Source organism: Ahaetulla prasina, chromosome 1, assembly GCF_028640845.1.
Source record: "Ahaetulla prasina isolate Xishuangbanna chromosome 1, ASM2864084v1, whole genome shotgun sequence".
In the NCBI taxonomy this organism is placed as follows: Eukaryota; Metazoa; Chordata; class Lepidosauria; order Squamata; family Colubridae; genus Ahaetulla; species Ahaetulla prasina.
In genome coordinates this window covers 372,665,359-372,688,089 of record NC_080539.1, presented here as the reverse complement: position 1 = coordinate 372,688,089, position 22,731 = coordinate 372,665,359, and the positions used below count along the sequence as shown (strand labels likewise).

Sequence of the window (22,731 nt, the reverse complement as noted above, 5' to 3'; positions counted from 1 at the left end):
ATTATTACTTCCAGCTCCGTTTGGTGCACCAGAATAAGATAATACCTGTATACATCCAAACTAGACTGTGTTGTTTCTCTGGGTCATATAATAGATGTGGGTATATGCATAATTTTGTGTTTATTTATTTATTTAGTTGTGTTTATCTACTGTAAATATTGGAGATGGTGACCCTTTGAGAGCGGTATGCCACGAAATTTCATTTTATCGCATGCCGATTAGTGTACATTCAAAGTGGCAGTAAAGTTATCTAAATTTTTAAGTCTAAGGTTACTAAGCAGGCTGTTGTAAGTTGAGGACAATCTGAATCTCCAAAAGCACCCCCCTTATTTCCCCCCCCCCATTTTTATTACTTTGTCAACTCATGACTTCTGTTTCTACAGAAGGTGGACCTTACCAGCAAGGCTGTTACGGAAATCTTGGCCAGAACGACAGAATACCTGCAACCGAACCCCGGTAAGAGTTCTGCCGTCCTTATCACCTGCCACATTTGTTCCCTCTGTTGTGATTTTGTTGAGAAAAACCTTCATGGGCCATGGGCCCCATGGAAACTATAAAAATACATCTCAACACCTCTCGAGGGGGGAAAAACCCTTTCATTTCATTTCCTTTCTTCTCTCCCTCCTTCCGTCCCCTCCTCTCCCCTCCCCTCCTTTCCTTTCCTGTCTCCCTCCCCTCCTCTCCTTTCCTTTCCTTCCCTTCCCTTCCCTCCCCTCCTTTCCTTTCCTTTCCTTTCCTTTCCTGTCTCCCTCCTCTCCTCTCCTTCCCTTCCCTTCCCTTCCCTTCCCTCCCCTCCCCTCCTTTCCTTTCCTTTCCTTTCCTGTCTCCCTCCCCTCCTCTCCTTCCCTTCCCTCCTTCCCTTCCCTCCTTCCTTCCTTCCCTCACTCCTTTCCTTTCCTTCCTTCCTTCCCTCCCTCCTTTCCTTTCCTTTCCTTCCCTTCCTCCTTTCCTTTTCTTCCCTTCCCTTCCCTCCTTTCCTTTCCTTCCCTTCCCTCCTTTCCTTTTCTTCCCCCTTCCCTTCCTTCCTTCCTTCCTTTCCTTCTTCCCTTCCCTTCTTTCTTCCTTTCCTTTCCCTCCCCCTTCCATTTCCTTCCTCTTTTCTTCCTTTCCTTTCCTCTCCTCCTCTTCCTCCTCCTCCTTCCCATCTTTCTTTTTCTCTTTCCCTTTCTTCTATCTTCCCTTCCTTCCCCTCCCGTCTATGCCCATCTGCTCCCTTCCTTCCTTGCTTGCTTGCTTGCTTCTTTCCTTCCTCTCCCCTCCCCCTCCCTCCTTTCCTTTCCCCTCCTTCCCTTCCATCTTTCCTCCCCTCCCTCCCTCTCCTTCCTTCCTCCTTCTCTTCCTTCCTTTCCACCCTTTCACTCCTTCCTTCCCTCCCTACCCTGCACCCTCCTTTTCGTCCTTCCATTCTTTTCCTTCCTTCCTTCCTCTCTCCCTGTATTGTGGTCCTAAGTCAAGAACTCCCCATAGTTCATTTGAGCAGAGAGAGAAAGCTGATCCCAGCTCAGCGGGCTGTCCCAGGCATCAGTGATCATGGAAACGGACCCTCTGCAAACAGAGGAGGGTGGGTAGAGGGATCTTCCCCCGGGGGATTTCCCCCCTGCGGTCCAAGAGGCCTGGGCGGATCCAGCCAGCGGGGCAGATGCTTGTAACCTGCGGTCACTTCTTGGATCCAAGCCCTGCATTCCTGCAGGCTCTGCCGCCCCATTTGTGAAGTAAGCCCACCAGGGATTCATTACAACTTGGCCACAAGGCTTCAGAAATCTCTCCACCCTCTCCTCCCCTTCCTTTGGAAATATATATATTTGCTCCTAGAAGCACGAAGCAGTAAACACCAACCTGAAGATGACGAACGAGACTTCGTCGAAACGTCGCCAAGACACTTCCAATTTTACACAGGAGAAAACCCGAACAACCAAAGACATACATATATATATATATATATATATAACTATATATATTTGTTTTCTGAGGTTTTCACGGGTGTTTGTATATAGGTCTTTGGTTGTTCGGGTTTTTTCCCGCGTAAAATTGGAAGTGTCTTGGCGGCGTTCGCAATTCGTCATTCATCTTCAGGCTTCAGCTTTGTGCTTCTTTTGCCCCAGAAGCACAAAGCTGAAGCCTGAAGATGACGAATGAGACTTCGTCGAAACGTCGCCAAGACACTTCCAATTTTACACGGGAGAAAACCCGAACAACCAAAGAAATATATATATATATATATAGTTTTCTGAGGTTTTCACAGGTGTTTGTATGTAGGTCTTTGGTTGTTCGGGTTTTCTCCGTGTAAAATTGAAGTGTCTTGGGATCACATTGCTCCCAGAAGCACGAAGCTGAAGCCTGAAGATGACAAATGAGACTTCGAAACGTCGCCAAGACACTTCCAATTTTACAGGAGAAAACCCGAACAACCAAAGACATACATATATATATATATATATATAACTATATATATTTGTTTTCTGAGGTTTTCACGGTGTTTGTATATAGGTCTTTGGTTGTTGGGTTTTCTCCGTGTAAAATTGAGTGCTGGCGGCTGACATTCTCATTCTTCAGGCTTCAGCTTCGTGCTTCTTCTTGCTCCCAGAAGCACGAAGCTGAAGCCTGAAGATGACGAATGAGACTTCGTCGAAACGTCGCCAAGACACTTCCAATTTTACACGGGAGAAAACCCGAACAACCAAAGAACTATATATATATATATATAGTTTTCTGAGGTTTTCACAGGTGTTTGTATGTAGGTCTTTGGTTGTTCGGGTTTTCTCCCGTGTAAAATTGGAAGTGTCTTGGGATCACACATTGCTCCCAGAAGCACGAAGCTGAAGCCTGAAGATGACAAATGAGACTTCGTCGAAACGTCGCCAAGACACTTCCAATTTTACACGGGAGAAAACCCGAACAGCCAAATACCTATATATAAAGAATTGGCAAACTTCACACCCGGCTCTTTTCTCCTCCTCCCTATCTTGGAAAAGCAGCCTCTCTTTCCAGATGCTGTGATATTTCGGGATAATGAATTTTTTTGATCTCAGCCAGCAAGGCAGTCTGTGCTTTCTTTTTGAAATTGGAAGATCTGGGTGTCTGTGGTGCTCTCTGAGCTTGGTGGTTTTCTTGCAGACCGTTTCGTGACCCAACTAGGTAACTTCATCAGTGCTAGACGGGAATGGGGTTTGTGGAGAGGAGGAGGCGGAGGAGAAGAGGAGGAGGAGGAGGGGAAGAAGAAGAGGAGGAGGAGGACTGTGGGTGCTTGGTGTCCTCTGAGCATGGTTTTTTCCTTGCAGACGTCTCATGACCCAATTGGGTAACATCATCAGGGCTAGAAGGGAGTAGGGTTTGTGGAGAGGAGGAGAAGGAGGAGGACTGTGGGCTCCTTGGTGCTCTCTGAGCTTGGTGGTTTTCTTGGAGACATATTACCATGTTTCCCTGAAAATAAGACCCTGTCGGTTAATTTTTGAACCCCGAAATAAGCCCTTTATTTATTTATTTTATTTATTTATTTATTTGCATTTATATCCCGCCCTTCTCCGAAGACTCAGGGCGGCTTACAATGTGTCAAGCAATAGTCTTCATCCATTTGTATATTATATACAAAGTCAACTTTTATTGCCCCCAACAATCTGGGTCCTCATTTTACCTACCTTATAAAGGATGGAAGGCTGAGTCAACCTTGGGTGTTGGTGGGACTTGAACCTGCAGTAATTGCAGGCAGCTGCTGTTAATAACAGACTGTCTTACCAGTCTGAGCCACCAGAGGCCCTTGGCCTTTTTTTCAGGGAGGTCTTATTATTTTGGGGCGCGTGGAGCAAGACGGGGCTCCTCTTGCCGTCTTACCTGATTCCCAGCTCTGCGTTTAAATATTTTCGGGGTGGGCTTATTTTCGGGGCAGGGAGGCTTGTTTTAGCACATGCGCTCAAAAGTCCGGTTGGGCTTATTATCGGGGGATGTCTTACTTTCGGGGAAACAGGGTAGTACCCAACTAGGTAACATCATCAGTGTTGGAAGGAAGGGGGAAGGGAGAGGACAACAATCTGTGGGGGTCTCTGGTACTCCCTGAGCTTGGTTCTTTTCTTGCAGACGTTTTTTCACCTAGCTAGGTAACATCATCAGGGCTAGAAGCAAAGGGATTTGCAGAGTGGTGGTGGTGGAGGAGGAGGAGGAGGAGGAGGAACTGTGAGGCCCTTGGTGCTCTCTGAGCTTGGTGGTTTTCTTGCAGATGTTTTATGATCCAATCAAGTAAGGGTTTTTTATCTTTTATTTTATTTATTTATTTATTTTATCACATTTATATACCGCCCTATCTCCCAAGGGACTCAGGGCGGTTCACAGGCAAATAAAAAAGCACATATAAATACAGACTAAAATAACAGTACAGGGCTGTACACCGCCCTGAGTCCTTCGGGAGAAGGGCGGTATAAAAATCTAATAAAATAAAATAAAATAATAAATAAGATCATTAGTGGTGGAAGGGAGTAGAGCTTGTTGCTTGTTGCTCTCTGAATTTGGTTGTTTGTACTGATTTATTTATTTATTTATTATTCACATTTTTATACCGCCCTTCTCCGAAGACTCAGGGCGGTGTACAGCAAATAAAACAAGAATACAAAAACCATTTAAAATACCGTAACAAAATTAAAAAAAACTTATTAAACTGCTGTATACTTAAAACTATTAGAATAAAAATACAAAGATAAAAAACCCCTGTTAAAAACCCGCTAAAATCCCTAATTATTAAAATCAATCACTCAGGCCAGCCCCGCTTGGTGGAAAAAGAAAGTCTTGAGCTCGCGTTTAAAGGTCCGGAGATCAGGGAGAAGACGGAGTCCCACCGGCAGCTCGTTCCATAGAGCCGGGGCCCCCACAGAGAAGGCTCTTCCCCTGGGGGCCACCAGCCGACATTGGCTGGCCGACGGCACCCTAAGAAGACCCTCCCTGTGAGCGCGCACTGGACGTACCGGACAATGGGAGGTAACTGGCGGCAGCAGGCGGTCCCGTAAATATCCCAGTCCGATGCCATGGAGCGCTTTAAAGGTGATAACCAACACCTTGAAGCGCACCCGGAAGACCACCGGCAACCAGTGCAGCCTGCGCAGGAGAGGTGATTGTACCTGTACAAGAGAATACTTGTAGCTCAGGGTTCAACTATGGGGTTCAACTTTGGTGCTCTCTGAGCTTGCTGGTTTTCTTCCAGACGTTTCGTGACCCATCGATCTATCATCAGTGCTGGAAGGGAGGTGTTCTGTTTCCCTTCCCCCAATACTCCCAGCAAAGAGTCCGTCAGAGGCCTTCCTTTTTTTTCCCTTTTATTTACATAGATACATGTCCTGGCCACGTCTACCCACGGGCCTGCCAAGTTTCTGGAGATAACGAGGAAATTATAGATAAGGCCAGAATTACTCACGAATATATTCTTCCCTCCATGAATTAGCTTGCGCCAAATTCATTGCTTTGTCCGAGACAAAAAACCAGGAAGTCCCGCCTCCTATTTATAGTCTCTGCAGATGTCACTGCATGACAATTATGACTTGGCTTTGTCCCAACTCTTCCGCTGCTGCGCACGCCGATCAAGCCTTCGTAATCTTGCGTCCCTCCAAAACTGTTCTTGGGGCGTTGCCAAATCAGAAGAAGGCCCGGGAGAATCAGGCCTTGCCGGCCCCTCCCTTTGAGTGGGTGCCAGGGAGGGAGAGGGCTCAAGAGAAGCAGGGCTTGCCAGGTCTTCTCCTCATTTTCTGAATCATCCGAGTCCAGGAGTCTGGGTCCAGGAACCTGGGTCACAACACTATCCTCACCGCAGGGCCCTTCCCCGGGCTGACGATCGGGATGCGGTCGGGCTGGGTTCTGCTCATGGAAGGCCTGCACCAGGTCAGGGGCATGAACGTCGGAGGCATCTACCCAGGAGAAATCAGTCCCGTATCCCTTCCACGCGATCAAATATTGGAAACGACCCTTTAGCCAGCGAGTCTCGTCGCTGTGGACTTCAGATTCCTCCGACCCGTCCTCGGCGACAGTGACGGGTGCTGTTGGGCACCGAAGGGGACTCGGTGTGGCCTCAGGAACCAGAAGGGACCGGTGAAAAACGGGGTGGATCCGCATGGATCGTGGCAGGGTCAGTCGGTAGGCTACCGGGTTGATGACTGCCTCGACAGGGAACGGGCCGATGAATCGGTGGTCCAACTTCTTTACCGGCCGGTCGGACGGGAGGTGTTTGGTGGAGAGCCACACCCGGTCTCCAACTGCCAGCGGGGGCGTTGCCCGTCGGGAGCGGTCAGCGGACCGTTTGTAGTCCTCCTTTGCCCGATTCAGCTGCTGACGTACCAACTGTTGGACCGCATGCAATTCCGTCAGGAAGGTCTGCGTTTCGGGAACAGGAGAGTCCGGTGGTGCCAGAGGGAAGAGCCGCGGATGGTACCCCACATTGGCAAAGAACGGGGTCATCTGAGTAGAGGTGTGCTGAGAGTTGTTAAAAGCAAACTCCGCCAGAGACAGGTAGTCGGCCCAGTTGTCCTGTTGCTGGTTGATGAAGCAACGGAGATACTGTTCCAGTATACCGATGACCTTCTCTGTACCCCCGTCGGTCTCCGGATGGTGCGATGACGACAGACATACCTGCACCTCCAACGCGGCCATCAGGCTCTTCCAGAAGCGGGCTGTGAACTGAACTCCACGGTCCGAAACCACCCTGTCCGGTAGACCATGGAGGCGGAAGATGTGCTGCAGAAAGAGACGGGCCGTTTTTGCGGCTGTGGGCAGTCCGCGGCATGGGATGAAGTGTGCCATCTTGGTGAGCATGTCCACCACCACCAGCACCGTGGTGAACCCAGAGGACGGCGGCAGGTCTGTCAGGAAATCCATAGAGATCGCCCCCCAGGGTCTGTCGGGTGTCGGCAAGGGTTGGAGGAGCCCGGGAGGCCCCGTGGCGGTCTTGGCTTGCCGGCACGGTACGCAGGATGTCACGTAGGCATGTATATCATGCCGCACTGGGCCACCAAAGGTCCGTGTCACCAGGTGGAGGGTCTTGAAGAACCCAAAATGTCCTGCTGCAGGGTTGTCGTGGCACTGGGTCATGACGAGGGCTCGGAGTGGTCCTGTGGGCACATATAATCGCCCGAAACTTGAGTAAGTCCTCCTCCAAGGTCCAAGGAGACGTGGGGCCCACCTCCGCTCTCCTTTGCTGCGACCAGGCGTCCTGGCGCTGCGCCTCGCACCTGGGCCCGCAAGTCCACTGGCTCCGTGCTGCGGCCAAGGCTTCTGCCGCAGCACTGTCCGTGGAGGAAGGGGTCCTTGGCGCAGAGGTACTCTGGCTTGCGGGACAGGGCATCCGCCCTCCGGTTGTGACCGCTGGGAATGTAGGTCACGCGGAAGTTGAACCGGGCAAAACAACGACCACCGGATCTGCCGCTGGTTTAACTTCCGAGCTGTGGTGAGGTGCTCGAGATTCCGATGGTCCGTTCGGACCTCCACCTGATGTCGGGCCCTCCAGATGGTGTCGCCAAGCCTCGAATGCAGCCTTGATAGCCAGCAACTCTTTTCCCAGATAGTGTAGTTGCGCTCGGAAGGTTGAGTTTCCGGGAGTAGTAAGCGCGGGAAAAGTGTGCCACCATTCGCCGGAGCCTGTAGCAGCACCGCTCCCAGAGCCACATTGACGCGTCCGTTTCCACCACAAAAGGCCGGAGCGGGTCGGGATGCCTCAGGACGGGTTCCGTGTCGAAGGCTTTCTTGAGGGCTGTGAATGCTTCTTGCTGCGGGGGACCCCACCGGAATGCAATCTTCTTCCTGAGGAGCTGGGTAAGTCGAGCTGTCAGTGTGGCGAAGCCCGGGATGAAGGTCCGTAGTAGTTGGCGAAGCCCAGTAGGCGCTGAACATCCTTCACCCGACGAGGGGCTTCCCAGCTACACAAAGCTTCTACTTTACATGGGTCCATGGCTATGCCCTCGGGCGAGATGATATGCCCGAGGAATTCTATGGAAGTCCGGAAGAAGACGCATTTCTCCAGCCGCATTGAGTTGTTGCTCCATAGCGTTGCAGAACCAGACTGACGTGTCGAAGGTGGCTTTCCCTGGACCGGGAGTAAATCAGGATGTCGTCGAGGTAGATAACCACGAACCGATCCAACATGTCTCGGAACACGTCGTTCATGAAGTGCTGAAAAACGGCGGGAGCATTGGTCAACCCAAATGGCATGACAGTGTATTCGTAGTGTCCGTATCGGGTGCCGAATGCCGTCTTCCATTCGCCTCCTTCTCGTATCCGCACCAGGTTGTAGGCCCCGGAGATCGAGCTTGGTGAAGATCGTGGCCTCCGCAACCTTTCCAGTAGCTCCGGATGAGCGGCAGGGGTAGCGATTCCGCACCGTAATGGCGTTTAGCCGCGGTAATCACAGCATAGGCGCAAGTCCCCTGTCTTCTTCTTCACAAAGAGGACCGGGGCCGAGAGGGACTTTGAAGGCGGATGAACCCTCGGGCCAGGTTTTTGTCCAGGAAGTCCCTGAGGCGGCCAACTCGGGCTCCGACATGGAATACAGGCGTCCCACAGGCAGTGGTGCGTTGGGCAGAAGGTCCACGGGCAATCGTAGGGCCGATGCGGGGTAGTCGGTCCGCCTCCTTCTCGCTGAACACGCCGGGCGAAGTCCGTCAGCTCAGGAGGCAAGGTGATGGCAGCGGTGGGGACGTTCTGGCCGGCACAGGTGTGGCGGATGTGATCGACGCACTGCAGACTCGGGAAAGAGATGGCGTTCGCGACCAGGCCACCTGAGGATCGTGGGTCCAAGCCAGGCCAACCCAAGGACCAAGGGAAAATGAAGGTCCGCCGTGACATAAAACTGGATCGCCTCCTCATGGTCCCCAATAGCCAGGCGCAAAGGCTGGGTGGCGAATTTAATGGGGCCGGACACCAGTTCTCGTCCATCAATTGTCTCTACCGCATCGGAGGGTCCACGGAACCACGGGGACCGCAAACTGGGTCACAAAGGCCTGGTCCATAAAGTTTGTTGTGGCCCCTGAGTCCACCAGCGCATGCGCCTGGAGCCCGTCCGACTGGTTCCCCAACCATATCCGTGTGTCCAGAATCAGATGCCGAGGGGGCCCAGAGTCTACTTCCAACGCCCAGTGGGGCTTAGTACGTGCCCGACCTAGGGTTTCCCGAGGTCGGGCCTGCTCCGCTTCGATTGGTCACGCTGTGATTCGGGGACGGCGTCGTGCCCCACTTCGCTTTCTGGGGCAAGAAGCGGCGAAGTGGCGGGCTCCCCACAGTACAGGCACAATCCCCTTGGCGCCCGGTTCCGCCTCCTGGGCTGTTAGGCGAGGTCTGGCCGCCCCAACTCCATGGGCTCTTCCGCAGCGGTTACAAAACGTGGGGCGACCCTGGGTGCTGGTGGTGCAGGAAGTGGGGTGCAGATGTCGACGGAGGGTCCCGGGGTGCGACGGACGGTCGCCGTTGCAGACGGGCATCGAGGCGGAGACAAAGGGCACCAAGTTGTCGAGGGTCCGCGCGCCCACGCGGGCCAGCTCGTCTTGCAATTCCTCTGAGAGTCCCTCCTGAACGCTGGCCCACCAGCGCTGCATCATTCCAGTCAGAGTCCTGGCACAAAAGACGAAATTGGCGATGTACTCCTGCAGGGGCGTTTCCTTGACGGAGTTCCTTAAGGCGCCTGGTTGCCGCCAGCATTCGAACGGGTCCTCATACATGGTGCGAGGTGCTGCCAAAACGCTGTTGGTCCGCCAGCAGGGGCTGTCCTGGAGCAAGAGGCGTGGCCCATCGAGCAGCCGAGCCGGAAAGAAGGTTAATCACGAAGGCCACCTTAGCCCGGTCGTCTGGGAAATCCTCTGGCCTCATAGCCATGTAGAGCTGGCACTGTCCCAAGAAGGTCGGGAACATCTCAGGCTGCCCAGAAAACTTATCCGCACGGTTATCGGGCACTGCGGCGAGGAGGAGGTGGGAGGATGGGGGCTGCAGGCACATTCCTGGCAGCAAGTTGGCCTGCCAAGTGAGCCACTTGCTGCTGGAGCTGTTGATTAGCCGCTGTAGCTGCTCTAACTGCTGCTGTACCTGCTGCTGATCCATCTTTGGTGGAAGATGTTTTAGTCAGGTCTTGGACAAAATGTTCTGTTTCCTTCCCCAATACTCCCAGCAAAGAGTCCGTCAGAGGCCTTCCTTTTTTCCTTTTATTTACATAGATACATGTCCTGGCCACGTCTACCCACGGGCCTGCCAAGTTTCTGGAGATAACGAGGAAATTATAGATAAGGCCAGAATTACTCACGAATATATTCTTCCCTCCATGAATTAGCTTGCGCCAAATTCATTGCTTTGTCCGAGACAAAAAACCAGGAAGTCCCGCCTCCTATTTATAGTCTCTGCAGATGTCACTGCATGACAATTATGACTTGGCTTTGTCCCAACTCTTCCGCTGCTGCGCACGTCGATCAAGCCTTCGTAATCTTGCGTCCCTCCAAAACTGTTCTTGGGGCGTTGCCAAATCAGAAGAAGGCCCGGGAGAATCAGGCCTTGCCGGCCCCTCCCTTTGAGTGGGTGCCAGGGAGGGAGAGGGCTCAAGAGAAGCAGGGCTTGCCAGGTCTTCTCCCTCATTTTCTGAATCATCCGAGTCCAGGAGTCTGGGTCCAGGAACCTGGGTCACAACAGGAGGAAGGGTTCGCTCTTATTTTTATATACTCGTGGCTCCCTTCTAACATCCGATGATGTCACCTAGCTGGGTCATGAAACGTCTGCAAGATAACCCAACAAGTTCAGAGAGCAACAAAGACTCCATCGTTCAACCCTGAGCACTGATGATGTTGCGTAGTTGGGTAATGAGATGACTGCAGGAGAACCACCAAGCTCAGAGAACATCAGGGACCCTGCAGTCCTCCTCCCCCTCCTCCTCCCCCTCCTCCTCCCCCTCCTCCTCCTCCTCCTTCTCCTCCTCCTCCCTCCTCCTCCTCCTCCTCCTCCTCTTCCTCCTCCTCCTCCTCCTCTTCCCCCTCCTCCTCTTCCTCCTTCTCCTCTTCCCCCTCCTTCTCCTCCTCCTTCTTCTCCTCCTCCTCCCTCCTCCCTCCTCCTCCTCCTCCTCCTCTTCCTCCCCTCCTCCTCTTCCTCCTCCTCCTCCTCCTCCTCCTCTTCCCCTCCTCCTCCTCCTCCTCTTCCTCCCTCCTCCTCTTCCTCCCTCTCCTCCTCCTCCTCCTCCTTCCCCTCCTTCTCCTCCTCCTCCTCTTCCCCTCCTCCTCCTTCTCCTCCTCTTCCTCCTTCTCTCCTCCTCCTCCTCCCCTCCTCTTCTTCCTCCTCCTCCTCTTCCCCTCCTCCTCCTCCTCCTCCTCCTCCTCCTCCTCTTCCTCCCCTCTTCCTCCTCCTCCTCCTCCTCCTCCTCTTCCCCTCCTCCTCCTCCTTCTCGTCTTCCTCCTCTTCCTCCTCCCTCCTCCTCCTCTTCCTCTCCCTCCTCCTCTTCCTCCTCCTCCTCCTCTTCCTCCTCCTCCTCCTCCTTCTCCTCTTCCTCCTCTTCCCTCCTTCTCCTCCTCCTCCTCCTCTTCCCCCTCCTCCTCCTCCTTCTCCTCTTCCCCCTCCTCCTCCTCCTTCTCCTCTTCCTCCTCTTCCCTCCTCCCTCCTCCTCCTCTCTTCCTCCCTCCTCCTCTTCGTCTTCCTCCTCTTCCCCTCTTCCTCCTCCTTCTCCTCTTCCTCCTCTTCCTCCTTCTCCTCCTCCTCCTCCTCCTCCCCACTCCTCCTCCTCCTCTTCCCCTCCTCCTCCTCCTTCTCCTCTTCCCCTCCTCCTCCTCCTTCTCCTCTTCCTCCTCTTCCTCCTTCTCCTCCTCCTCCTCCTCTTCCCCTCCTCCTCCTCCTTCTCTCTTCCCCTCCTCCTCCTCCTTCTCCTCTTCCTCCTCTTCCTCCTTCTCCTCCTCCTCCTCCTCCCCACTCCTCTTCTTCCTCCTCCTCCTCTTCCCCTCCTTCTCCTCCTCCTCCTCTGCTTCCTCCTCCTCCTCCTCTTCCCCTGCTCCTGCTCCTTCTTCCCCTCTTCCTCCTCTTCCCTCCTCCCCCTCCTCCTCCTCCTTCTCCTTCTCTTTCCCCTCCTCCTCCTCCTCTTCCATCCACCTCCCCCTCCTCCTCCTCCTCCTCCTCTTCCTCCACCACCACCACCTTCTTCTCCTGCTCTTGTACCTCCCCTTCTCCACAAATCCCATTCCTTTCTAGCTCTGATGATGTTACTTAGTTGGGTCATGAAACATCTGCAAGAAAACAACCAAGCTCAGAGAGCACCAAGGACTTCACAGTTTTCTCCTCCTCCTCCTCCCTTCTAGCACTGATGAGGTTACCTACTTGGCTCATGAAACATCTGCAAGAGAGCAGTCAAGCTCAGAGAGAGGGAGCCCACGGTCCTCCTCCTCCTCCTCCACTACCACCACCACCTTCTGCTCCTGCTCCTCCGCCCCTTTCCTGCTTCCTCCCTCTCCCCCTCCGCTCCTCAAGACCCGCTCCCTTCGAGCACTGATGATGTTACCTAGTAAGGTACTGAAACATCTGCAAGAAAACCACCAAACTCAGAGCGGACCAAAGTCTCCTTATGTCAACCCTGAGCTCCAAATATTGTATTTTTTGGCCAAGAACTGTAGAATGTGAATTCAACCATGGCTCTTTCTTTCTTTCTTTCTTTCTTTCTTTCTTTCTTTCTTTCTTTCTTTCTTTCTTTCTTTCTTTCATTCATTCATTCATTCATTCATTCTTTCATTCATTCATTCTTTCCCCTGTGTTAGCATCCCGGGCGAAACTGACCATGTTGAACACGGTTTCCAAGATCCGAGGGCAGGTGAAGAATCCAGGGTACCCGCAGTCCGAAGGCCTCCTAGGCGAGTCCATGATGCGATACGGCAAGGAGCTGGGCGACGATTCCAACTTCGGTGAGCATCTGTCTTTCCGCGAAAGGAATATATTGGCGGAAAGTTACCTTCTGCAGCCAGGTTAAAAAAAGAAGATGATGGACGGATGGATGGATAGAATAGAATAACTTTATTGCCGGGGTGAAATGCTACCGGTTTGCACCGGTTTGGGTGAACCGGTAGTAATAAAAGCTTCCGGTTCAACCGAACCGTTATTTCCGACAATCAGTTGTGCCGCACGATTTAGGGGACTGGAGGCTAAAACATATGAAGAACGGTTGCAGGAACTGGGTATGTCTAGTTTAATAAAAAGAAGGACTAGGGGAGACATGAGAGCAGTCTTCCAATATCTCAGGGGCTGCCACAAAGAAGAGGGAGTCAAACTATTCTCCAAAGCACCTGAGGGTAGAACAAGAAGCAATGGGTGGAAACCAATCAAGGAGAGAAGCAACTTAGAACTAAGGAGAAATTTCCTGACAGTTAAAACAATTAATCAGTAGAACAACTTGCCTGCAGAAGTTGTGAATGCTCCAACACTGGAAATTTTTAAGAAAATGTTGGATAACCATCTGTCTGAAATGGTGTAGGGTTTCCTGCCTGGGCAGGGGGTTGGACTAGATGGCCTCCAAGGTCCCTTCCAACTCTGTTGTTATGTTATGTTATGTTATGATTTACATTTGCTAGAAAGCAGGAAATCCTGCTTTCTGGCGAATCTAAATCGCGAGGCACAGCTGTTCCCCCCACCCTTGCTGTTCTACTTACCTTCAGACGGCTCCTTTTTCTGTGCAAAGCACGCATTTGATGTGTACTGTGCATGCGTGTGTGTGCAGGGTACATTTGGCACGTGCAGTGCATGCACGCACGCAGCACACATTTGGTGCGCAGCGCGCATACGCGGGCAGCAAACCGGTGGCAACCCGCAGAGCATTTCCCCATCGCTTTATTGTCACTTTGAATGTACACTAATCAGCATATCTTAAAGTGAAATTTCACTGCATGCAGCTCTCAAAGGCTCACCACCTCCACCTCTGTTTTCACTCTCTTCCTCCCTCCCTTCCATTCCATTTCCTTTCTCCATCCCTCCCTCTATTTTCCCTTCCTTCTTCCTTCCTTGCTCCCTTACTCAGTTCTCTCTCTCCTTCCTTCCTTCCCTCCCTCCCTCCCTCCATTTTCCTTCCCTCCTTCCTTCCTTGCTCCCTTACTCAGTTCTCTCTTTCTTTCCTTCCTCCCTCCTTCCCTCCCTTCCCTTCCCTTCCATTTCCTTTCTCCCTCCCTCCCTCTATTTTCCTTCCTTCTTCCTTCCTTGCTCCCTTATTCAGTTCTCTCTCTCCTTCTTTCCTTCCTCCCTCCCTTAGTTCTCTCTCCTTCCTTTCTTCCTTTCTTCCTTCCCTCCATTTTTCCTTCCTTCCTCCCTTACTCAGTTCTCTCTTCTTCCTTCCTTCCTTCCTTCCTCCCTCCCTCCCTCCCTCCCTCCCTCCCCTTCCCTTCCATTCTATTTCCTTTCTCCATCCCTCCCTCTATTTTCCCTTCCTTCTTCCTTCCTTGCTCCCTTATTCAGTTCTCTCTCTCTCTCCTTCCTTCCTTCCTTCCCTCTATTTTCCCTCCCTCCTTCCTTCCTTTCTTCCTTCTTTCTTTCCTTCCTTCCTTCCATCCCCCTATTTCCCTCCCTCCTTCCTTCTTTGCTCCCTTATTCAGTTCTCTCTCTCCTTCCTTCCTTCCCTCCCTCCCTCCCTCTATTTTCCCTCCCTCCTTCCTTCCTTGCTTGAGAAATGCCTTCCAACTGCACGTGAACTGACTCCTGGTTTCAGTTTAAGAGACACACTGTGAATCCTGGCTTGTAACACTTGGATACCTTCTGCGAAATAGTGAGACATTCCAGCCTGTGTTGCTGGCTTCCACGGGGCTTGTTGGTGCCAGCTGATGTCCTCCAGATGTGGTGGACTTTCAGAAGCATGTCGACTTTTGGAACGATGTGCTAAGAACTACATTCCAACAAAATAGGCCCAGGATAATGGGCTGGGGATGGACAAAAATGGCATTGGATTGAATTTAAAACAAGGAATGAAATTTACATTAAATTGTAATTGAACTGCAGTTGGTATGATGATTCCTTAAGTGGTTAAAAATTTACAGCCCACTATGGAGGGCTTCTTCCAGCAAAAGGCTTTTTCTGGAACTACGATTGTCTGGGTCTGTTTTAAATCATGAGTTTTAATTCATTTATAATGATCAGCCGGAGACCCGGGAGAAGAGAAAATTAGAGTCAGCTGTTGGGCACAAAAAGGAGAAGAGCGGTTATTATACATAGACGCATTCTTCTTCTCTTGAGTTTTCCTTATACAGAATTCCATATTTATCTAGGTCTAGCAAACTTGTTCACAGCCTGACTTCCCATCTAGGCAAAATAATATGTGGGAAAAAAAATATCCAGATCAAAGAATCGTAGAATGTAAGGATTTGCAAAGGATTTTTGAGATCATCTAAAAGTATAAAGATAATTTGAATACATGAAAAGAGTAAGAATAAAAAAGGAATATTAGGACAGGGACAGTAGGCACGCTGGTGCACTTATGCACACCCCTTATAGACCTCTTAGGAATGGGGTGAGGTCAACAGTAGACAGCTTAAGCTTAAAGTTTTGGTGGTTTGGGGAAGAAACCACAGAGTCAGGTAGTGCATTCCAGACATTGACCACTCTGTTACTGAAGTCGTATTTTCCGCAATCGAGTTTGGATCGGTTTCCCTTGAGTTTGTATCTATTATTTGCTCATGTATTGTCATGGTTGAAGCTGAAGTAGTCATTGATAGGTAGGACATTGTGGTAGATAATTTTATGTACTATGCTTAGGTCAGATTGAAGTCTGCATAGTTCTAAGTTGTCTAAGCCCAAAATTTGGAGTCTGGTGGCATAAGGTATTTTATTGCGAGCAGAGGAGTAGAGGACTCTTCTCGTAAAATATCTCTGGACTCTCTCGATTGTATTTATGTCCGATATGCAGTGCGAGTTTCAGACGGATGAGCTGTATTCAAGAACTGGTCTAGCAAATGTTTTGCATGCTCTAGTTAGTAGTACAATATTACCAGAGAAGAAGCTACGCAAGATTAGGTTCACAACACTTAGCGCCTTTTTGGCAATGTTGTTACAGTGGGCTCTGGCACATAGGTCATTGACAGAGTGAGGGTCATCTATAAGGTCATGTCCATCTAATTTGTATCTTATGTTTTGATTTTTTTTGTCAATGTGCAAGACAGTTATCTAATCCAGTTTCTAACAGTATCTCTTCTTTAGATGTCTCATAGATCCTTCCTCTGATCTTTCTGACCAGGTTCTCTCCTCAGCTCCTTCAATTACTCCAATAGATCCTTCCTGATCCTTCTGATCAGGTTCTCTCCTCAGCTCCTTCAATCACTCCGGTAGATCCTTCCTGATCCTTCTGATCAGGTTCTCTCCTCAGCTGCTTCAATTACTCCGATAGATCCTTCCTGATCCTTCTGATCAGGTTCTCTCCTCAGCTCCTTCAATCACTCCGATAGATCCTTCCTGATCCTTCTGATCAGGTTCTCTCCTCAGCTCCTTCAATCACTCCGGTAGATCCTTCCTGATCCTTCTGATCAGGTTCTCTCCTCAGCTGCTTCAATCACTCCGATAGATCCTTCCTGATCCTTCTGATCAGGTTCTCTCCTCAGCTCCTTCAATCACTCCGATAGATCCTTCCTGATCCTTCTGATCAGGTTCTCTCCTCAGCTGCTTCAATTACTCCGATAGATCCTTCCTGATCCTTCTGATCAGGTTCTCTCCTCAGCTCCTTCAATCACTCCGATAGATCCTTCCTGATCCTTCTGACCAGGTTCTCTCCTCAGCTCCTTCAATCACTCCGATAGATCCTTCCTGATCCTTCTGACCAGGTTCTCTCCTCAGCTCCTTCAATCACTCCGATAGATCCTTCCTGATCCTTCTGACCAGGTTCTCTCCTCAGCTCCTTCAATCACTCCGATAGATCCTTCCTGATCCTTCTGACCAGAGGGATCCAGGATTAATCCTTCCCCAATCCCTGATTATCAGTTTGTCAGCAATGCTCCTCATAGATCGTAGGCCAGGTCAGAAATCTCTGCGGCGTGAACAGTGCTCATAAGGATCAGTCGATCCCATTCCCTTCTCCTCCCGATTCCCAACGGATCTGCTTTCTTTTCTCCCAACGGATAAAGGCGACGCCTTGCTGGACGCTGGCGAATCTATGAAGCGCCTGGCCGAGGTGAAGGATTCTCTGGACATCGAGGTCAAGCAGAACTTTATCGATCCCCTTCAGAATTTGTGCGACAAGGACTTGAAAGAGATCCAGGTAATCTCCTGAGGGGGGCGCGGGGGAGGGAGGTTTGGAAGGAGAGACCGAGAGTTGGATGGGATTCGTGTCCTTGAAGGGAACAAGAGATCTTGTGGGTCCCACCATGATGGCGCAGCTGTAGCCCTTTTAAGACGGGTGGACTTCAACTCCCAGAATACCCCAACCAGCATTGCTAGCTGGGATATTCTGGGAGTTGAAGTTCACCCGTCTTAACAGGGCTACAGTTGACCTACAGGAAGGCCTTAACAACTGGCTTTGGTTTAAGGCAGAGGTCTCCAAACTTGGCAGCTTTAAGACTAGTGGACTTCAACTCCCAGAATTCTCCAGCCAGTCTTAAAGCTGCCAAGTTTGGAGACCTCTGGTTTACGGGATCCCTGCTGGATGTCGTTCTACCTATATCGTACGGGTCTGGATGGGCAGAAACAGACTCAAGCTCAATCCCTCCAAGATGGAGTGGCTGTGGATGCCGGCACCCCGGTACAGTCAGCTGCAGCCGCGGCTGACTGTGGGGGGCGAGTTACTGGTCCCAACGGAGAGGGTGTGCAACTTGGGTGTCCTCTTGGATGGGCGGCTGTCGTTTGACGATCATTTGGCGGCCGTCTCCAAGAGGGCCTTCCACCAAGTATGCTTGGTGCGCCAGTTGCGCCCCTTCCTTGACTGGGATGCCTTATGCACGGTCACATGCCCTTGTCATCTCCCGCTTGGATTATTGCAATGCTCTCTACATGGGGCTGCCCTTGAAGTGCACCCGGAGGCTGCAGCTAGTCCAGAACGCAGCTGCGCGGGTAATTGTGGGAGCAACTCGTTGCTCCCATGTAACACCACTCCTGCGCAGTCTGCACTGGCTTCCTGTGGTCTTTTGAGTGCGCTTTAAGATCTTGGTTACCACCTTTAAAGCGCTCCATGGCTTAGGACCCGGGTACTTACGGGACCGCCTGCTGTTACCTTTTGCCTCCCACCGACCCGTACGCTCTCACAGAGAGGGCCTTCTCAGGGTGCCGTCCGCCAAACAATGTCGGCTGGCGGCCCCCAGGGGTAGGGCCTTCTCTGTGGGAGCACCTACTCTCTGGAACGAGCTTCCCCCTGGATTACACCAAGTGCCTGATCTTCGGACTTTTCGCCGTGAGCTGAAAACGCACCTATTTACTCAAGCGGGACTGGCCTAAAATTTTATTGGGGTTATTTATATTTTAATGTTTTAAATTGTTTTAAATTTGGCCACCTTATAATATGTTTTGTTTTAATTTCTTTTAATGTTTATACTGTGAGTTTTACTTGGCTGTCCACCGCCCTGAGTCCTTCGGGAGAAGGGCGGTATAAAAATTGAATAAAATAAATAAATAAATAAATAATCCTGAATTGATCAGTCAGAGGCATTAAATCTAGTTGATTTAATTTTATATTGCATTGTGTTCTTATCTCAATATTGTCACATCAGCACCTAAATATAAATAAATAAGGAGGAAACTATACATATCCCTTGCCTTATGACCACAACGGAGCCCAATGTTCCTGTGGCTAAGCGACAGTTATTAAGTGAATTACTAACAGTTATTAAGCGAGTTATTAACAGTTACTAAGCGAGTTATTAACAGTTATTTAGCGAGTTTTGCCTCGTCTGACAAACCTTTCTTGCCGCGGTTGTTAAGCGAATCGCCGTCTTTTTAAGTTAAGCGAATTAACTTAAAACACGGTTGTTAAGTGAATCGGGACATCCCATTGATGGTGCTCGTCAGAAAAAAGGGGAGGGGGGGGTCATATTTCCCTGGGAGGCTGCAACTGTCATGCCAGTTTCCAAGCGTCCAAATTTTGATCACGTGACCACGCGGAGGCTGCAGCGGTCGTAACTATGAAAAACTGTCAGCAATTTCTTTTTTCTTTTTTTTAATGCCGTTGTAACTTGTAACTGTCAGGAGTTTGATGATCCCAGTAGTTGTGGGGTATGACAACACCATAATGCAAATAATTGGTATTTAAAAGGGCCTCTGGTGGCTCAACAGACTAATGCAGTCTGTTATTAACAACAGCTGCCTGCAATTATTGCAGGTTCAAGCCCCACCAGGCCCAAGGTTGACTCAGCCTTCCATCCTTTATAAGGTAGGTAAAATGAGGACCCAGATTGTTGGGGGCAATAAGTTGACTTTGTATATAATATACAAATGGATGAAGACTATTGCTTGACATAGTGTAAGCTGCCCTGAGTCTTCGGAGAAGGGCGGGATATAAATGCAAATTAATATATATATATATATATACCTTCTCCTTTGGCCTTTATTTCACGACACCATTATTCAGTGGAGAACATTTGCGGTGCAGTGGTCCTTGACTTACAATGGTTCATTTAGTGACCGTTTGAAGTTACGACGGCATTGGAAAAAGGAGACTCGTGGCCATTTTTCACACTTACGGCCATTTGCTGCATCCCCATGGTCACATGATCAAGGTTAAGACCCGTGGGAACTGACTGATATTTATGAGGGTTGCAGTGTCCCGGGGGTCACCTGATCCCCTTTTGAGACCTTCTGATAAAAAAAGTCAAAAGGATCTCCTGATTCACTTAACAACCGTGTTGCTACTTTACCAACTCAGGTGATTCACTTAACAACTCTGGCAAGAAAGGGCATAAAATGGAGCAAAATTCACTTGAACGTCTCATTTAGTAACAAAAGTTTTGGCTCAGTTATGGTTGTAAGTCTGCCTGTATTTATATAATATGTAAATTATGTCTTACATAATATTAGGCAGATGTAATTAATTGAACAAAATGACCTCATTTGCGGAGTGATTTTATTACACAACCAATCCTGTTCACGGCAGGCGAATATTCTCCAATATTACCAAGTGCTTGTTAATAAACCATTTAATTGGGGGAAGAATTGGCATTCAAAAGTAGTTTAACTTGAAAAAGCCGAGCGTGCCCCATCTCTACTATTTGCTTTTTTTTTTTTCCCTCCTCCTTCCTCCCCTAAAAAGCACCACCTGAAAAAGTTAGAAGGGCGACGTTTGGATTTTGACTACAAAAAGAAACGCCAAGGGAAAATTCCGGATGAAGAATTGCGACAAGCTTTGGAAAAGTTTGAGGAGTCCAAGGAAGTGGCGGAGACGAGTATGCACAATCTCCTCGAGACCGACGTAAGTGTGGGCCTTGCGACCAAGAATGGATTTAGAAGCTTTAGGTTGTCCCGTGTCAAAATCCTATACCCGGGATGGCGACCCTATGGCACGCGTAGCCATATCAGTGGGCACGCCAGCTCAGCTCTGGCGCGCATGCGCATGCCAGCCAGCTGAAATTCGGGCCTTCTGGGCCCACCAGAAGTAGGGAAACAGGCTGTTTCCTGCCTTCGGAGGGCCTGCGGTGGGTGGGGAAGGCCCGTTTTTCTTTCTCACCTGGCTCCAGATCCTCTCTATGTATCTAGGGAGGGGAAAACCGGCCTTCCACAGGCCCTCTGGAGGCCCAAAACGGCCCATTTCCCAACTTTCAGATGGACAAGAAGTGATTATTATTTTTTTTGCTGTCCCCAGCCTCCAGAGACTTCTAGAGAGGCTCTGGGGGCTGGGGAGAGCAAAAAACGTCACTTCCTGTCCAACCGGAAGTTGGGAAATGGGCCATTTTGGGTCTCCGGAGGGCCTCCGACGGGCTGGGAAAGGCTGTTTTCGCCCTCCCCAAATGCATAGAGAGGACCTGGAGCCAGGTGAGAAAGAAAAATGGGCCTACCAGGCCATAATGTGCCAGGAGCGGGGGGGAGGGGGGTTGCGCGCGCATGCGCAGGTCAGGGCACATAGAATTATGGGTGTGGGCACAATTGCGCGCGAACCTTCCCCTCCCCCCCATCCTGGCACGCAATGGCAAACCAATGGCACGTGGGCCACAGGTGGCATGCAGAAACCTCTCTGCGGGCACGCCAGCCGTCGCTCCAGCCCAGCTCCACCGCACATGCCCGCGCTCCTCCCGCCGCTCAACTGGTCTTCGGGTCTCTGCCGTGGACGCACGGGGGATGGGGTGCATGTGTGGGGATGCTCGCATTGCATTTTGGGGGAGGGTGCGCGTGCATGTACCCTCCCTCCCCCTGTCGTGTCCCACTCCTCCGCTGACGACCGGGTCAGGGAAATCCGAATCAGGCGTGCCTCTGCAGCTCTGCCAAAGTCCTAGCAAAGTCCTCAAGGCAGGCAGGAGACCAGAAAGTGACTTCAGCAAGATATGTTAGACTTTGCCTGACTCAGAGAATGCCAGAAAGCAGATCCTTTATATAGGCCATGGGGTTTGGCTCCATGACTCAGCACTTATCCAGGCCTGCCCCTCCCTTCCTTCTGATGCCGCCGCCTATCAATTCTTCTGAAGCGAGGGTCACTCCAGTCGGCAGCTGTTGGCAATTGACCTTCCTCAGGCTCACATGCTGTGGGGGAGGGGGAGGGGTCTAGTTGCTCCGTTTGCCTGGGCATGGAGTCAGGGCTGGGGCCGGGAGGTGCTTCCTCCTCCTCAGCCTGTCTGGGCATGGAGCCAGGGCTGGGGCCGGGAGGCATACTAGGACATTCCTCAGCGTTCGGAAGCAGATAAGAAGGCCCCGGCTGCGGTGAGAGCAGGCAAGACACAACACCCCCCGCGCTCCATTTTGGGCCTGGAAAGCCGCCCGCACCAACCTGAAAGCCAAAAATTGGCGAGGGAGGCTGGGGCACTTGCGCGGGGGGGCACTCGCGTTGCATTTTGTCATGCACACGTGCATTTGTGCAAGCGGGCGCGTGGTTTGGGCACTCGGCACCAAAAAGGTTAACCATCGCTGCTATAGGCCAGAAGTGGGGAACTATGGTCCTTTTGTGACTTCTGAACTTCAACTTGAACTCCTGATCCCCCGCTTTCTAAGTCTTTCTAAGTCTAAGTCTTAACCACTAGACCAAACTGTCTCCCTTAGCAAACTAGGGAATCAGTGGGCTGGGTTCGCACATTACATTAAGCCCCAAACAAATCACATCCTGGTTTAATTCCAGCCAGGTCCGTGATGACAATGTGAGTTATAGCGCTGGCTTCTAAGCTAATATCTGAGGTAACAAGGAGTCAGTCAATCAGAATAGAGATGGAAGGGACCTTGGAGATCTTCTAGTCCAACCCCCTACTCAAGCAGGAGATCCTGTACCAGGGGTGAAATGCTCCCGGTTCAGACCGGATCACCCGATCCGGTAGCGATGGCGGCAGGTGGTTCGGAGAACCACCACCCACCCAGCTGAGCCACACGATCATCAGAAGGTGGTGTTCTTTTTTACTTTTAAAAGCATTTTTTCTTTGGCCAAAAAAATGCTTTTAAAAGTAAAAAAAAAAGCCTCCGATGATCGCGTGGCTCAGCTGGGATTGTCAGCATATTTTTTATAAAAGCTCTTCGGCCGAAGAGGTTGTAGAAAAAAAATGCTTTTAAAGGGTTTTGGCGATCAGGCAACTCAGCTGGGATCGTCAGAACCCTTTAAAACGGGTCACCAACCTTTCGGACCTCAAGGACCACTAAATTCTTAATTTTAAATCCCGCGGACCACAAATATGATCTGCCTAA

General features: G+C 50.7%; 1 protein-coding gene across 2 annotated transcripts in view; it reads left to right on the top strand.

Moving 5' to 3' along the window:
* SH3GL1 (SH3 domain containing GRB2 like 1, endophilin A2) overlaps nt 1-22,731 on the top strand; it is a 93,425-nt gene that overhangs the window by 54,154 nt on the left and 16,540 nt on the right. For both annotated transcript variants that reach the window (XM_058163620.1, XM_058163619.1), the window contains exons 3-6: nt 384-456; nt 12,729-12,872; nt 17,058-17,191; nt 20,168-20,326. In XM_058163620.1, coding sequence (XP_058019603.1) covers nt 384-456; nt 12,729-12,872; nt 17,058-17,191; nt 20,168-20,326 — 510 coding nt within the window. The remainder of the gene's footprint in view (nt 1-383; nt 457-12,728; nt 12,873-17,057; nt 17,192-20,167; nt 20,327-22,731) is intronic.